Consider the following 16,916-nt stretch of genomic DNA (forward strand, 5'->3'; position numbering starts at 1 on the left):
AACAAAAGATATAAACAGGATTACACAGGAAGTTGACCACAGATACGGAGATAGACCCCATGACAGCTGAGTACCAGTCCAGTGCCTTAGTGACAATACTGTTGGTGATTGGTGCTATACAAATGTTTAAGATTAATGAAGTTGTTACAAAATTATGTAACTTATTCTGGAAGAGAGTTAAGTTCTCTTCTTGCCCCAACTGTATCTAATACGCTATGTGTATTTCTAACAATGCTGGCACTATCAGACCTCTTCCATGGAAGTAGATGGTAAAATTCCTACTAACTGTAAGAAGCAGGATCAGGGCCATAGATTACTATCGGTGGAAATCTCGTACAGGATCAGGTCCTCATCCCTAAAATACATGTTGAGTTTGTATAACAGTAAAAATATTTACAAGCAAACATCTGTTTGCAGTCCAAACCAGAACTGTACCCTTCTTCCTCAGCTTGATATTTCTGAAAATTCATCCATTGGGAAAAAGTCTTTCTGTTCTATGACAAACTTTGAAGTGTTTTTGTAAATAAAATAAGCTACAAAGGGGATTTCTGAACCTCTGCTGATGAAAGCCGTTACACTGAAAAATCTCTCTGGTGACTGACAAGATAGAAATTCCAAGAGTGAACCTATTTTAATCCTGGTCATAACCAGTTAGCTTAAATACTGTGAGTGGATGTGTTTCAGTTAGGTAGGTAAACTGCTTTAGAGTATTTTACTGTATTGCAGAGATTGCTAAAATTTCAGCCATGAGTACTGGCTTCATAATTAATTGTTTTCAACCCTGATTCTCATCTTATTAAAAGTTAAAACTACTTTTTACCCTGTCTACTTTTAATGTACTGAGCTGAGCAAAACGGGTGCAGTTTAAAGCACAAGTCTACTCGGAAAAACAACTTGGGAGGCGGTGGGGAGGCAAACCAATCTCTCATTGCATTAAACATAAAAATAATAAGGTGGTGGGGTTTTTTTTCCTAACTTCTGGATCCTATAAACTTAGCCTAGTTCTGTGGAAAAAATAGGGAGTTCTTCTCTAGGTTAACAACAGCAAGTGCACACTGATACCTCTGCAACGAGGGGTAACTGATCAAATATGTAACAGATAATTTTCTTTTTAAGAAAAACAAAAAAAACACCAAACCAGAATTTTCAGGTTTTCCTAATTTTTTTCACTTAGAAAGTCTGACTCAAAAATCTTTATTTTAATGACAGGACAAAATAAAGCCTTTAAACAAATACAGAGAGAATGATACATTTTTGAGGGAGAAGATGCTGACGTTGGGGTTTTTTATGTAACATAACATGCTTCTACGGCTGGGGTACCAGTAGACAAATGTAAGCAAATTCAAAATTAAAATGTGAATGTATCTCTTCACTTTAATTTACCCAGTTGTTTTATTAAATGAGTTGTCTAATACTTTTTTTTTTTTTAAATATACTACTACTCAAGTTTGGAGAAAGAACAAGCCTAGGACAGAGGTAGTAATGTTGGGAATTCTCTCAGTTCTGTTGTTCCGTTATGCAAACTAACGTTTTTAGGCTGTGAATTTTACGTGAATTATTAATAGTGAAGTATAGTGGTTCTACTTGTAGTTTGCCAGTATTTGATATGACTTTGGAATTGTATCATTCTTGCAACTAAAATGCTCGAGTGCCAGCAGAGATCAGGCAAAGAAAGGAGCTGCTGTGTAAGGGTTATGAATTACCGCATCAGGCTTGTGACTGTAAGGCCACTTGGAGAGGGGCCCCATTCTAGTTCTTTTTCACTACGTTATCAGTTTTGTGTTGGCAGGATCAGAAGAGCTTCCATAGAAAGACAAACGAAGGCCTTGAGTGATAGAAGCAAGTACATGTCTGTGTAAGACCTCAAAGTATTAATGAAAGGTATTTCAAACTTGTATTAAGCTAGAGCCATAGGAGACAGCATGTCTTTCCTGGCGTGTGTGTGTGTGATGATTCATATGTATCTCGATATTTTTAATCTCCATTCTCTTTTTGCTTGAAGGCACAACATCCAAAATGAAGTAACAAATTTCATGAAAGTTTTGGTGCTAACCTTGAGTTCTGTTTCCCACAGGGCAAAACTCTGCTGGGCTACAAAGGTTCATCTATGTAAGACAGTCTGGAAGCCCAGTGCTGCCACAAGCAACGGCTCCTGTTAACCTATTTGTGATTTAAAACTGGGGAGCTTACAACCAATTGTGTCCAACATCATGGCCCAAAAACTGCTACCTTTGGATTCAGCTACTTTCTCCTGTCCTCACCCCCACCCCACCTACTCTTACAACGTATATGGTTGATAAGAGAGAATAGAGCAGCTATGAAAGAAAGTTATGAGACAACCTCACTGAAGTTCAAAGGACCTAGGGAAAGCTAGATAAACAAGACTCCTAAATCCATCACCTTGGACACTGAAAAATATATTTATGGGGGAAATTCTTCATTCCCCAGGTAAGTGACCCAGTCTGGGATCCTTATACAAATTTTCAAGGTCAGAGAACATACTTATCTAAAAGGCCGGGCTATCTCCAACTAAGGAACTACAAAAAATGCACTTACTACATACATTATAGAACTGGGAGATACTTCAGTGAAGTGTAAGTTTAATGATCAGTATGCAAATCAACTGGAACTTGCTTTGAAGCAACAAAATGTTTCCACTGTAGGCTCATCTTGAAAAGTACTTGGGGCATTGTGAGGCTCTGCTTTAGCAATCCACAGTATATAAATACAGTTCCAACTTTTAAGTTGATGTTTGAAGGAGACTAGAATGACATTATGTCGGCAACCTAAAAACCACCTTGTTTTGTCTCAGAATGTTTCTCGGTTACCTAGCAAAGTGTATTGGTGTTCAATGTCTGGAATAACACTGTTATCAGTAATTGTGAATCTCGAGGTACAAACAAAAATGCTTAATCTTGAGGTTCTGCTTGAGAAGGGAGAACTTTTTAGCCAAAATTCATTAGCCTAACTTGATGCTGCTGTAATTTCCTACTCGATTTGAAAGTTTTTACCTTATCTCTAGTTGAATGTATTGGCTGATTTGTAAAGGGCTAACGATTACAAAATACAATTTTATGCTAAAAGAATTTGCAGAAGGCAAGGAGCAGAGGTAATTAGCATACAGAGAATGCCAGGGTGGATATTTTTTAAAAAGCATACGAATAAAAGGCAAACAGTTTTGTTGGAAGTCGGCTCTTCTGTTTGGGATTTTTCTTTTATTCTAGGAAGGAACCAAATTAAGTTGGATGATTTCATCAGCTGTATTATATTCAGCCCTTCTTTAGGTAGGAAATCTTGAAGCATAATTGTTAAGTAATTTGCTCAAAAATCAAGCAACAAATTTTGATAGTTGGGTGGAATTGAAACTTCAGCATTTGATACTTGATTTATTCTTTACACCCTTAGAAGAGCCATTCCCAACCTTTACGAAACCAACCTTCACTTCTGGTTAAAAAAAAAAAAAAAAAGTTGTTTTCCACATTTCTCTAGATCAGGCTCTTCTTCACCCACATCTACTTTCCAGGATGCCTTTACTGCTTCTTAAAAGCATGCAGCAGAGGCAGAGGCTGGCCTTCACAGTATATTTATTGGGCTCAAAATTTTATCTCTAATACGCTCATTGCCTCATGATTGCCTCATCAAAATCTCATTAGATGGGAATTGTGATTCAAAAATATTTTACGCACAAGATGTGGTCAAATATTGATTCATTTGCGGGATAATAAAATCTTTCAGGGACATGCAGGTAAATCTAACTGCTTTTATTTATGAAGATTTTACTGAAACTTTGTAAAACACAAATACATATGGGAGAACACAGTTAAACCCAAGAAGACAAACAAAATTGTTTCCATTCAAAGTTGTAAAAGTTTAGTTTGCAAAATCAATTTCTGGTACATTTAGTGTTTCATCACAGTTTAAATGATACCTTGAAACTGTTGGTTTTGATCTGACTTTGCCTCTTGTTCATTGACCTGAAGTGGGGAAAGCTTGGATATTGCAATTCTTCTGCAAAGGGCTATTCAGCAAATGTCTGGCTCTGTTACAGGTCCCTAGTTTTCTCCTCAAGGAAAGTTGAAAGTAAATGCTTTGACTATTGTTCATTCCTTATATATTAAAAAAAAAAAAAAAACAAACCTCATTTTCTGTTACTGCAATCAAAATAAAGAGATATATAAAGACAAAAGAACCTCTACTTTTAAGATTCAGACACTGAAATTACTGGTATCATTAATGTCTAATACCACTATGTCTCTCGCTGGCAGTTGGTGCTGTGGACTGTTCCCTTTTTCTACTCAACTAAGCAGTAATTTTTGTAGCATAATTACCTTGAAGTCCTACAAGTCCAACTGTTGTCACTAGACAAAACTTTTACCTGCTCTGAAAGTGCTTTACTGAAGCTAAGATGTACTATTTCAGGCCATAAGCTCCGGGCACAATGAAATTCTCCAGACTGCAGATCCAAGTATCCTACCTAGGAGATGCACAGGAAATTTCAGTCATGGGAAGGAAGCCTCCCCTACCTACCTAAAGACATCTGTCGTACAAAGCGTATTTATTTGAGCCTTAAGTAAAGAACTAGGATCTCCTCCTAAACCTCACAAAGTCAGCTTTGTGGTTTTCTGATCCAGTGTCATTGGAATGTTTAGTTAAGTTCTGGACTCGCTTTTTCTCCAATTTTAAATTTTCTGAACCTTCTGTTAGTGTAATATAAAATCACCTTCAGAGAACTTCCCCTGCGTCTTATAACACCGTGCATCATTACAAGCCAAAAAGAAGAGCTGATGAAGCACAGGAGGTGTACAGATCTTTCTTATTTGACTCTCAGAAAATACTTTTTCATTCTTGGTTTGGGATAGATTAAATTCAGGTCCGGTATTTTCTTAGGAGTTCTGACTGGTTAATCACACTCTGTTCTGAGTACGATATTATTTTCTCACGTCTACGAGATGGAAATTGCCCACTAACTGAATGGAGATAAGCCAAAAACTTTTTCTCAAGGATATTTCCATTGGCTTCCAGCCTCAGCCTGTCACTTCACTCCCAGTTCTTTCCTCATAAAAAGTGGCCAGTGCTTCCATAAGCGTTGAAATGTCACCTTACTGTCTTCCTGACTGCAGGCAATCGAGCAATCTTTTAGCACTGGTAGAGAATATGTCTGTTGTGCTCTACTTCAATCCATGCCTTTTATTCTGAAAAAGTCTCTTTTCCTCTCTGTTGACAGAGCAAAAAGAACATTATCCTGGGCTCACAAAACTGTTGAAGAAATGTTTCAGAAAGGGGTGTTTCACCACTGTAGGGCAGCATATGACAGCACAACTCGTGCTGTGCTATAGTTCAGGTGGTGGTGTACATTTTCTATACTGAAATTTTAAATGCAGTAAGCCCTTTAGTACGGTGACCACACTTGAACAAGGACTGCATCTCTTGAAGATCCTGTGACAACTTATTTCTGAACAGGGTTTTTTGGCCTTTCCTACCAAGCGATTTCATGGACTGCATGGAAGACTATGTAATTTCTTTTTACTATTTTTCAGTTAGAAACTGAATGAGAATAAAGGACCTTTTAAATAATTAATCAGCAATGCTCTTGGCTGCCCTCCAAATCCCAGAACACACCCTCACCGTCCCCTTTCTCACAGTTAAACTCTTATACAACTGAAGAACAGGAGTTGATCTGAAGAGAGACAAAGGGACTCTGTTTCTCTCACATGGTCTCCGTTTCAGTAATGCCCATCTCCTTGCCTAAGGTCAGATTGTATGATCAGTTTTCATTTTAGACTTACCCCCTCTTCATGCGTCTGTAACTTTCTCGTCCCTCCCGTCGCTGGGGGCCCTCTCGGCCTCTTGCCAGCTCAGCCAGTCCCCTTTGGGACCCTCTCGCGGCACCCCAAGAAGGGCTATAGGTCCTGAGGTTAGCACAACCACTGCTCTGGGGATTCAGCTTCACATACAGGGGGACAAACCCCGTGTAATGAGCTGCGCTGTGGTAACAGACGGCCTAAGAGCCCCAGAAACAGCGAACTTGGCTCACACAGCACACACCTCTGCCGCCCAGAAATGAAACTGCTAACTGTAACGCCAATAGTGTTATTTATAGGGACTACGGTTGGTTTATTAAGATTTTTTTTTAGATGAAAGACTTCAGGGTTTTGTCTTGGGCTAAAAGTGACCCCTAAGAAATTTGTTTGCAATGAGAAAAGGCAGAAATATTACTTAATGTTATTCTCCGGCAAGTTTTGGGTACAGAGAGTTACACCAATGCTGGTCCTAAAACTTTACCACTAAAATCTGCTCCTAAAAATCTTACCACTGCTATTCCACCATATTCTATTCCTTAACGTTTTTTTTCTACTTGTTAGTTTTTTAATTCTACCATAACATTTGACCATTACTATCAACTTGTTGCTGTTGTTCAATATCCTCTTCACGCTTCAGAAACTGCTGTTAGACCAACTGCAGCCAGAGGAGCAACACAACAGACTTTTTCCTCTTCCCTGGCAATCCCCGTCTAATTGCTGCTGCGCTGGGAGGCTTTGGGGGTTTTGCAGGGTAGGGAAGTTTGCTTTTAAATTTCCATTGGCTTCTTCTTCCCTCTGATTTTATTTTTTCCCTCTGACTATGCTGTCTTCTGCCTTGGCACTGCGGCAGTGACTAACCGGGGATGAACTGCTTGACCTGGGCCAGAGCGAACCTCCACCTCCTTGGGAACCACCGCCACGGGGCCAGCTTTTACGTTTCCGTATTTCATTTTTATCTGCTGGCGTTCGTGGGTGGTTTCAGCCATAATTCACCAAGCAACGGCTTCACCGCCGTGAACGCCAGCTCCAGCAAAGAGCAGCGCTGGGGCTGAGGTAACGGCCGCCCCGGCACCCCGCCCCGCCGGCACAGGCCGCGCTGCCGCCGGCTCCTGTCAGCACGTCCCGGGGCGGGGGGCGGGAAATTCCCCACCATCCCGGAGCAGCAGAAAGGTGACGGGCTTCACGCACCAGCCGCCCCCCTCTCCGAGAGCCGCTGCCGCGGCGATCCCCCCCCTCCTCAGCCCTGCCCGGCGGTGGCAGCGGCTCCGCCCTCTCGGCGCCCGCCATTCCGCGCCGCTCCGCCCAGGGGGGCGGTCGCGGCCTGGTTCCGGCCGTCGCCGCGGCTGTTTCGGCCCGGGGCGGGACGGGAGGAGCCATGGAGGACGCCGATTACTTCGAAGGCAGCGCGGCGGAGTGGGGGAACGAGGCGGACGGAGGGACGGTGAGCACTTGCGGGCGCCTTAGCGGCGGCGCGGGGCTGCCCGGTCGTGCGGCGGGAGCTGGCAGCTCGTCGTCGGGCCTGAAGCGGCCTGTGAGGGGGAGCGCTCTCCCTCCGCGTCGCTCTGGAGAGCGGGGGGCTTCTCCCGAGGGACGCCGCCTGCTCCCCGGGTGGGTCCCGGAGGAGCTTCCGGGCCCTCTTCCCTGCGGGGGAGAGCGGGGAGCCGCGTCTGGGGCTCCGAGCTGAGGCGAAAAGCGCTGAGCGTGAAGGTGGGCGGGGAAGTCTTCCCTGTGGGGGGCCTGGGGCTTGGGGGGATTAACAAGGAGGAAAACAACTGCGAGGCGGTGCTTGCTTTTGCGCCTTCTCTGATAAGAAGCCGTGTTTGGGGAGCAGGTGGCTTGCTGTGGTAAACTACGGTGTGTGAGTTTCTGTGGGCAAAAAAAGCTCAAATACGGGAGTACAAGGGGGAAACGGGACGAGAGCTGGCTGACTTGACTGTGTTTGCAATAGCAAGACGATGAAGATGGAGAGGGAGAAGATGATGCTGAAGTCCAGCAAGAATGCCTGAAGAAATTTTCAACCCCAGACTATATAATGGAGCCGTCTATATTTAACACGTTAAAGAGGTGAGCGTAACCTTATGTGTGTTATGGTGCATGTTATGTTATAGATGCAGTGTTATTGCTTTGTATGGAAGTGTGTGTGAAAACGGATAAATGATGCTATTGTTTTCCCTTTATTTAGAGTTCAGTTGGTTTGGTTTTTTGATATAACTTTCAAATAGTTCTTTTCCAATCCTTTCATCAGATATTTCCAAGCAGGAGGTTCTCCAGAGAATGTTATCCAGCTCCTCTCTGAAAACTACACTGCAGTGGCACAGACTGTAAATTTGCTGGCAGAGTGGCTCATTCAAACAGGTACGATAAGTGATACAGTGTAATTTGGGTCTATAGTCTGTCTTAAGTTGTCATCCTGTATTTGTATGTGACTGAATTCTTTATAATAATACATTTATTCTGCCTAGAGAATAGGTGATCTGTTGATGAACGTTTTGAAATGCCCGCGAACTGTATTATAAAGGGTAATATGGTTGAAACAACTGCATAAACTATAGTTTCTTTTTGTTTTTATGCAGAAGGGCAAGGGTACTGTTACATAGATGGTATTAGCAATATTGAATATTTTGTAATAGTATTATATAATTAATATTGAAAAAAAAATTTGCCTTATTACTAGTTACTATTCACTTTCAGTGGATCAGTGGTTAGATGGAAGGCTCTCATACGGATGCCTGTATTTTCTGAGACAAGAATTCTGTATTACCAGTCTGCTTATTAATTCTTCGGCAGCCCTTTGCAAGACGTGCAGCATTAACTTGTGGTATCTTTGTCCCTTAGCTAGTGTAAACTTTATCAGAAGTATTATACTCTGATCTCAGAAATGTGGAACTACTTATTACTACTTTGTGTATTGTTTTGTAGTATACTATCAAAGCCACTGATAGCCAATATATTAAAAGGATGGACTTTAGTCTGTAGTAAGTTGGGTTTATGCACCAATCCTGGTAATCCCTTTTGTGTTTAAGATATATGCATTTTGGTATCATGCCCAGTAACAGTCTTGTGAGATGGCTGGCATTGCTGTTTGCATGACTGATGAAGAGAGCAAGAGGAAAAGGACTAGTGTAACCTGCCTGTGATCCTAAATGCAGAAAGAAACTCCATTTAGGAAAAAAGATTGAGAATCTCTAAATCTGTCTGTATCAGTGTGGCAGTAGAACTGATGGCTCTCCTCTCATCTTCTGTGTGTTGATAAATTTCTGAGTAGTTTCTGTTCTTGTTGAAAAATTTAAGATGTTGCTGCTATGTTTGATTGGATTGCATCTGCCAAGTTTTTTGTTCCTTCTGTACAGGTGTTGAGCCAGTGCAAGTTCAGGAGACTGTAGAAAACCATTTAAAGAGCTTACTTATCAAGCATTTTGACCCTCGGAAAGCAGATTCCATCTTTACAGAGGAAGGAGAGGTGTGCATGGAATCCATGTTGCTATCTTTACATGAGTGGATCCTACATAGACGCCTTCATCTGATGGAGTAGTAGATGGTGGGGGAAGGGAAATTGTATCATCAAAGCTCTTTTGTTAAGAAACAACTGGTTTCAGAAAACTAACTGTATTTCACTGGAGTCCTCAGAGGCTTAGAGAACTTAGAAACTTTGACTGCATCCTCCTTTGTAATAAAGTCCTGTATAATGACTCACAGGACTCCTGAGAGGGAAAAGGATTACTCTTAATGATCTTGACAACTAGATATTCTTACATTTCTCTCTATTGCTCTGATCTTTTCAGACTCCAGCCTGGCTTGAGCAAATGATAGCACATACTACATGGAGAGATCTCTTTTACAAGTTGGCAGAAGCCCATCCCGACTGTTTAATGCTTAATTTTACTGTGAAGGTAGTATACTCAAGTCTAATAAAGGAGAATATCCATAAAAGGCTAATTGTTCTGGAATCAAATATTGGCTGTGATCTTCCTGTATCTTTTATGTATTCCTGCATAATACTGCTTATTCAAACAGTACGCCTACATATTGGTGGGAGTAACTATGTTACAGGTTGCAAGTAGCGAGTGTAGTTTCCCAGTTTGAAGTACTGCTTTTTGAGTTTTTTGTTGGGTTTTGTTTTGTTTTGTTTTGTTGTGGGTTTTTTGTTCTAGTTTGTTGGGTTTTGTTTCTTTTTTCTTTGATCTGTATTTGAAAATTCTGGATTTCTGGTGCAGCGGAACATTTCAGTCAGTTTTGTATGTTTCTGTGATAGGGAAAGAATGTTATGACATATCTTGGTGTGTTCTGAAGTACTCTTATATCATTATGGTTTACATTCTTTTTGCTACATCTTTATTGGTTTCCTTTTCTGTAGTCTAAAAAATGAATGTGAATTCCAGTAAGTGTATGCAGACGCAAATCTTGCATTCTGTGTGTTCTTCTAGACTTGTTAGGATATCTGAAATATAAATGTAAATAATACAAGTTTTCTGCAATGTTTTTGTTTTTATAGCTTATATCTGATGCTGGGTATCAAGGGGAAATAACCAGTGTTTCAACAGCGTGTCAGCAACTAGAAGTGTTTTCCAGAGTCCTGCGTACATCTCTGGCAACAATTTTAGATGGAGGAGAAGAAAACCTTGAAAAAAACCTCCCTGAGTTTGCTGTAAGTTTTTTTCCTTTTTATGTGGAAAGAAAATAGTGTTTTCCTTTCCAGTTGGAATATACAAATCATCGCAGAATTGTAGAGAATCTTGACATCAAGGCTTACAAAATCTTATGGAGAGAAGGTGTATCTGAGTTGAAAAATAGAAATTTATGCTTTTTGATCATTCTGTGGCCAAGAATTCCTTGGGTTGCTTACGTGGCACGTCTTATATTTATTAAATGGATTGTAAAAAGGTGAAGGTAGAACTGTTGTCTTTCACATTTAATGCAAGATCCAAAGATCAGTCCAGTCAGTCCCCTAGCAAATTAAAATAATTCTTTTATCATCCATGTCAGTGTGAAAGTTGCCATCTGAATCGGCCCAGCATATGTTCTGTGTTGTGAAATAGGATAATGACTTTTGGATAGCTTTGTACTTCTCTTACTTTTTAAATACTGCAGAGAAAGTACCGAGTGTAAGTAGGATAGAATTTCCTCTCAATTTTGGCATTTAAGAAACGAAGTTCTCAATTTAGTCATTTCTTCTTGCATGGTATCAATGCACAGTGATACCATGCTTTTCTGTACTTTCTTTTTGGCTCTTGGGTTTTTGGTTTTCTTGTTTAGTTGTTTGTGTTTTGTTTTTTTTTTCTTTTGATTAGTAGATTTCAGTGAAATCTTTGCTATTACGGCAATGTAATCACAGAAGCATACTTGCGTATTTCTTGTTGACTGGTAAGATTTTTGATGTGCACTTTCACAGAAGATGGTGTGCCATGGAGAACACACTTACCTTTTTGCTCAATCTATGATGTCCATATTAGCTCAAGAAGAGCAAGGAGGGTCAGCTGTCAGACGGATTGCTCAGGAGGTTCAGCGATATGCTCATGAAAAGTAAGTGGGACTTATATTATTAGTGAAATGTAAGTCACTGGAATTTGTAAACTGCTGTCTTTTCATCATTCTTGATTACCTTTTACCAGCAAAAGGAGAATCCTTAGCTGCAACAGAGCAGTTCTTGTAGCAAGCTTTAATTTGTAGAACAACAAAAAAGTTCAATGTCCTGTACTGGGAGACCTGAAATAAGAAGAGCAAAGAATTGGAGTTTCTGTCTATTAAAAATTACATATTTTTATTATTCTATGAACATTTTAGAAACAGGCAAGGGAAGTACAGGCCTATTTCTACAATTATCCAGGATAAGGGGTTCTGCCCTAAGGCATTACACTCCATAGGATGTGCTCTTTTGACTCAGTGAGGCTAAAACTAAAATGTCTGAATTAAGAAAGTAAGTTGCTATGTATGTTTGCTCTTCATCTAGAGGCCATGATGCTAGTCAGATCACTTTAGCTTTGGGTACTGCAGCCTCCTATCCTCGAGCGTGTCAGGCTCTTGGTGCGATGTTGTCCAAGGGAGCTCTGAATCCAGCAGATATCACTGTCTTGTTCAAAATGTTTACAAGCATGGACCCACCTCCAGTAGAACTGGTTAGTAGTTATCTTTTTATAACCTCTGAAACTTACTTCTATTACAGTCGCACTCGGAAATATGAGGTCTTGTTGTGCTAAGTGTTGTATTAACACAAAATAAAAGCACTCAGACTCATTCTTTATCATTTTAAGTAATGTCTAAATGTGAAACTACTACTTGTATTCTATTTTGCGTTAGCTTGTGGATTGATTGATTTGATTATTTATTTTAATAATTCCAAGTTGTCTTTTTACATATCATTAAATTAATTAGAGAACTCAAGAGGAGATAAAGATGGCAAGGAATTAATTAACTTCCTTTAATAAAAAATAATAAAAAAACACACGCAGTTTTGCAATTTGTTATAAGCAGGCCTAAATGGCACATTTCAGATTTCTCACTGCCTCATTCTAACATGGGTTCTGGTAACAAATGGTGGCATTTAAATACTTCAGTGTTGTAGTCTGTAACTCAGTTTCCCTCCCCCTGTACCGCCCCCTCCCTGCCCTGTGTCAAAAGTTTGGGTCTCTTCAGAAAACTATCTAACCTACTCCCAAGGGGGAATGTGTTATATCTCATTCTATGCAAGGTATATCAGATGCAAAAATTTTATTTTTAGTCACCTCGCATAATTCTCAGGCTCTAATAAACCATTTGTTTTCTTCACAGATTCGAGTACCTGCCTTTCTGGACCTCTTCATGCAGTCACTGTTTAAGCCAGGTGCTAAGATCAACCAGGACCACAAACATAAATATATTCACATACTGGCATATGCAGCTAGTGTAGTAGAGATGTGGAAAAAGGTAATGTTCAGTTCTGTGAAAAACGTTATTTTTACCTACAGTGGCCTGACTGTGCTGAAGAAAATGTATGGTCATAAAGTTACTCAGTTTAAAATAATGTATTCAGCTTGATTTACTTATTTTAATATGAAATGTTTCTGGCTTCAACTGAAATGACTAAAAAATGTAGATTCTGAAGATGCCTGATGATGAAATAGTACTATCAAAGTCTTGAGTGCACTGAGTATTTTTGCTCTCTTCTCCCACCTCCCCCCAAAGGTTATCAGTAGCAGTTCTCTGCTATTAGAATGGCATGTGCTTCTTCAGAGGAAGAGGAATTTAATTCTATGAAGTGGATAAAGTAATTCTTAGGGAATTAAATAAAGCAAAATCCTTGTACTTCAGCTCATTGATACTTAGTTCTTCTGAAACTTGCAGTGGAGTCTAAATTTTGAGAAACATGATGTAGTCTTAGGCTTATCGCAGGTTACAATTCCTTTCCTTAAATAACCGAAGACATCCTGTACATTCATGACTCTTGCATTCAAACTTTGCAATTTTTCAGAACAAGAGAGTCAGCATAAACAAGGATGAACTCAAGTCAACTTCAAAAGCCATTGAAACTGTTCACAATCTGTGTTGCAATGAGAACAAAGGAGCATCGGAGTTGGTTGCAGAACTGAGCACTCTTTATCAGTGCATCAGGTGAGCAGAGAGACTGGTCCCAAGCTTCATTTGTTGGAAGTAGTATTATTTAGGAGAGACAGTACTGCTAAAGGGAAATGCCTTTGTGGGCTACTCTGTGAGAACATCCTCATTGTAGGATACGTGAAGATGTGGTCTGAAAGCAGCTTTCAAAATTGTACATCTGACTTTTTGGAATCTCTCTCATGAGGACATGGATTCTGGCTTTCACGGACAATTTGTACTTCTAGTGTCACAGAATATGCTTTTCTCTGCCACTGGAAAAAGATGACAGATTACTTTGTCTTCCTAATAAAGCTTTGCTAGCAATAGATGTGTCCTTTCTTCTCCTCTTAAAAGTGTGAAATAGCACACATTGAATAAACTGGAACAAACTTGGAGTGTACATGAATTTTGTTGCCCTTTTTTTGCATTTTGTGCTGAGGAGGGAGTGTCTTTGTAGAAGGAATTTTCCTCTACTATTTTTTTTTTTCTTATGTGCTGGCAACTTTTCAAACAAAACTGTTTTTGAGCTTTAGTAATTCTGTAAGTTAAACTGAAACTAGCAACCATTAGAATATACTGAAAGATTTTTTTTTTAATTTACTGAGAGTTGTTTTGTTTTGGGGTTGTTTGGAGTTTTTTGTGTGTTGGTGTTGATTGGTTTTGGTGGTGGTTTTGGTCTTTTTTTTTGATGCTCCTGTGCTAAAGTGATCTCTTCTTCTGTAGGTTCCCAGTGGTGGCAATGGGTGTATTAAAGTGGGTGGATTGGACAGTGTCAGAACCACGATACTTCCAGCTGCAGACTGATCACACTCCGGTTCATCTGGCATTACTGGATGAGGTAAAAGCGTACATAAAATCTTGCTGGAGAGTAAAAACGCTTTTGATGCTTGTAACTGGAAGTACATCCAGTTTACTGGATGCCTATTGTTTGCCGTAAGTCAGTAAATACACAGAGATTAATCTGTTTCTATTCAGACTTAATTATTTGGTTTTGTCATCTCAGCATTATTTACACTAGGAAAACTTAGGCATCAAAGAAAGAAATGGTGGAATACTTTTCTAAAAGAATTTACTGAATGGCACTGAACATCAATGTAAACTTGTCTAATAAAGACTGGTGCATTGTTTTTTAAATTGAAGTTCTGAGAATCTAACTTTCTTGTCTTGTTTGCAGATCAGTACGTGCCATCAGCTGCTTCATCCCCAAGTTCTACAACTTCTTGTCAAGCTCTTCGAAACAGAACATTCACAGCTTGATGTAATGGAGCAGGTGATTCTCAAAGGATTCAGTATTTGTCTTCCCTCGTATTAGTTACGCTTATTCAAAATGACAGCTTTTGCTGTTACAGGAGTTTTTAAGAGTTTAATTTAGAAATATGGTCATGGTTAAAAAGTAACATAGCAGATACTGAATCAATAAGAACGAGCAATAAAAATTGCACACTTTCGAGAGGAAGTTCTAATCTGTTGGTTTCTTCTCCACCCCCCCGACCCCCGCCATCAGCTGGAATTGAAGAAGACTCTCTTGGATAGAATGGTGCACTTACTCAGTCGAGGATATGTCCTGCCTGTTGTCAGCTATATCCGCAAATGCCTGGAGAAGCTAGATACAGATATCTCTCTCATCAGATATTTTGTTACAGAGGTCAGCAGCAAAACTTGTGTTTACTAACGTATAGAAATACTTTCATATCAGTTGTATGTGTTTGGATATTAAATCACCTTGCCTCAGATTCAAAAATATTTTAAGATACGCGATCAGATTTTGAGCAATATATGTAATATCAGTATTCACTAGGATGTGACTTAGTCCTACTGACTCCTGACTTCTGAAAGTATTAAGGTACTGGGTAGAGTACCACAAGAATACATAATTACTTGTGTGGAGAACAAGAGGTCTTAAGTGCAACTACTTGTATGCTTTCAAGACTAGTATTGTGAATTAAATATTGTTGCTGCTACCCCTCTAACTGGAAGAATAATCCGTTTTTGTCTGCTGTTTCAGGTGCTGGATGTGATCGCTCCTCCGTATACTTCAGACTTCGTACAGCTTTTTCTTCCAATCTTGGAGAATGAAAGTATTGCAGGTACTATTAAAACAGAAGGCGAACACGATCCTGTCACTGAGTTTATAGGTAAGTGACATTTATTCATTGCATACCTGCTTCCTTTTGTATTTGTTACAATCTGCAAATAATGTTTAGGAGGAGGACTGCTAAAAATAGGAATGCCTGCCAGATATTTTCACAGATAACTTCCCTTTTAGGGGCCTGTGTTTAGCAACTTTCCTTTAATCAAGAACCTCTAAGTAGTAGTGAGGAACTTCGGGACCTGCTTTTTGAGGACCAGCACTGTAGTAAGAAAAGGATAGGAAGGGAAGTAGTCTGTATAATACACTCCTATCCTAAAACAAAAACATCTGTCACCCTTAAAATCCTAATTATTTACATAATGCAGAAATCCACATGCAAACAGATAAATCAGAGTAATGTACTGAACACTTTTTTTTTTTCTTCTTTTAAGCTCATTGCAAATCTAACTTTATTATGATGAACTAAGCAGTGGAAAATATCAAGAATGCAGAGCACGTGATCACTACTTTGCCATATTCTCCACCAGTAAGGTTCTATAACTGGGCAACACAGCAGCCAAAAAAAAAAAAAAAACGCAAAAACCCAAACCAACAACCCAAAACAAGGAAGAAAGGGCTGAAGGGCATTTGATTGACTTGTGTGGTGACCTTGATCATCTTATATCAGAGGACTGTTAATGTACTTTGGAAAATGGAATAATACTGAATAATACTTACACAAATCAGTATAAATCTGAATATTCTGAAGGGGATAGCAAGAGAGAAAGAGATTTACTTCAAAGAGTGTTATTTTGGTTACTTGCAGAATTTGTCACTGATTCTTTGTGTAATATACAAAACCTGAAGAATGGGGAAGGTAGTTCCTGCTAAAAACACTTTGCAGATAGTTCTCTGAAGACAAGATCTGGAATGCTCGGGTTTTTGACGTTGCAGGTTGTAAAAAAGGAATCTGTGTGATTAGCTCTGTGCTGCAGAGAAGCCATAATGCCTCTTTCTCACCTTTGCATTGTATTAGAATTCTAAATATCCTACATATTTACTGATATGAAAAAAAAACACCACATTTTGTGTAACACAAGGGGAGTTGTAACAGTCAAGGTTAGTTTTTCATTAACAGATAAATCCTATGTGAGTGTGTTATCTTTCAGAATCTATTTTTTTGTTAAATAGATGCATTAAATGTTACTGGTAAGTTTCATTACCATGTCAGAATTCTACTGCTGTCCAAAAATACGAATGTGTGCAGAAATTTCATTACTGCTTGTTGTGGCTTGGTTTTTGTACTTATCGCTACTCTGTCCTTGTTGATGCCAAACAGTGGGGATACACCCAAGATTGTAATTTACCTCTAAATAAAGATTTTTTCTTTTCCAGAGGTTTCTTTCAAAGTTTCATTAAGACCACTCTCTTTCTGTTCATTGGGCTGGATTTCTCTCTGTGCAGGTGAATACTGT

At 39.5% G+C, this 16,916-nt stretch overlaps 1 protein-coding gene across 1 annotated transcript; it reads left to right on the forward strand.

Annotated features, from left to right (window-relative positions):
• The first annotated feature begins 6,785 nt into the window (after positions 1–6,785).
• On the forward strand, positions 6,786–16,835 carry NELFCD (negative elongation factor complex member C/D). Its single transcript, XM_075166609.1, has 15 exons — positions 6,786–7,242; positions 7,750–7,865; positions 8,047–8,156; positions 9,152–9,261; positions 9,584–9,691; positions 10,294–10,446; positions 11,191–11,321; positions 11,749–11,914; positions 12,567–12,701; positions 13,246–13,385; positions 14,094–14,208; positions 14,545–14,640; positions 14,875–15,015; positions 15,376–15,505; positions 15,894–16,835. The coding sequence occupies exons 1-15, from the start codon at positions 7,177–7,179 to the stop codon at positions 15,926–15,928; spliced, it is 1,752 nt and encodes a 583-aa protein (XP_075022710.1). The 5' UTR covers positions 6,786–7,176; the 3' UTR covers positions 15,929–16,835.
• Positions 16,836–16,916: the final 81 nt, after the last annotated feature.

The sequence above is a fragment of the Calonectris borealis genome, chromosome 17 (genome assembly GCF_964195595.1).
Source record: "Calonectris borealis chromosome 17, bCalBor7.hap1.2, whole genome shotgun sequence".
In the NCBI taxonomy this organism is placed as follows: Eukaryota; Metazoa; Chordata; class Aves; order Procellariiformes; family Procellariidae; genus Calonectris; species Calonectris borealis.

Coding starts and splice junctions, on each gene's coding strand:
- NELFCD (XM_075166609.1), top strand. CDS start 7,177: ATGGAGGACGCCGATTACTTCGAAGGCAGCGCGGCGGAGTGGGGGAAC. Junction 11,915..12,566: donor ACCCACCTCCAGTAGAACTG/GTTAGTAGTTAT, acceptor TTTTCTTCACAG/ATTCGAGTACCTGCCTTTCT. Junction 15,506..15,893: donor TCCTGTCACTGAGTTTATAG/GTAAGTGACATT, acceptor TCTTCTTTTAAG/CTCATTGCAAATCTAACTTT.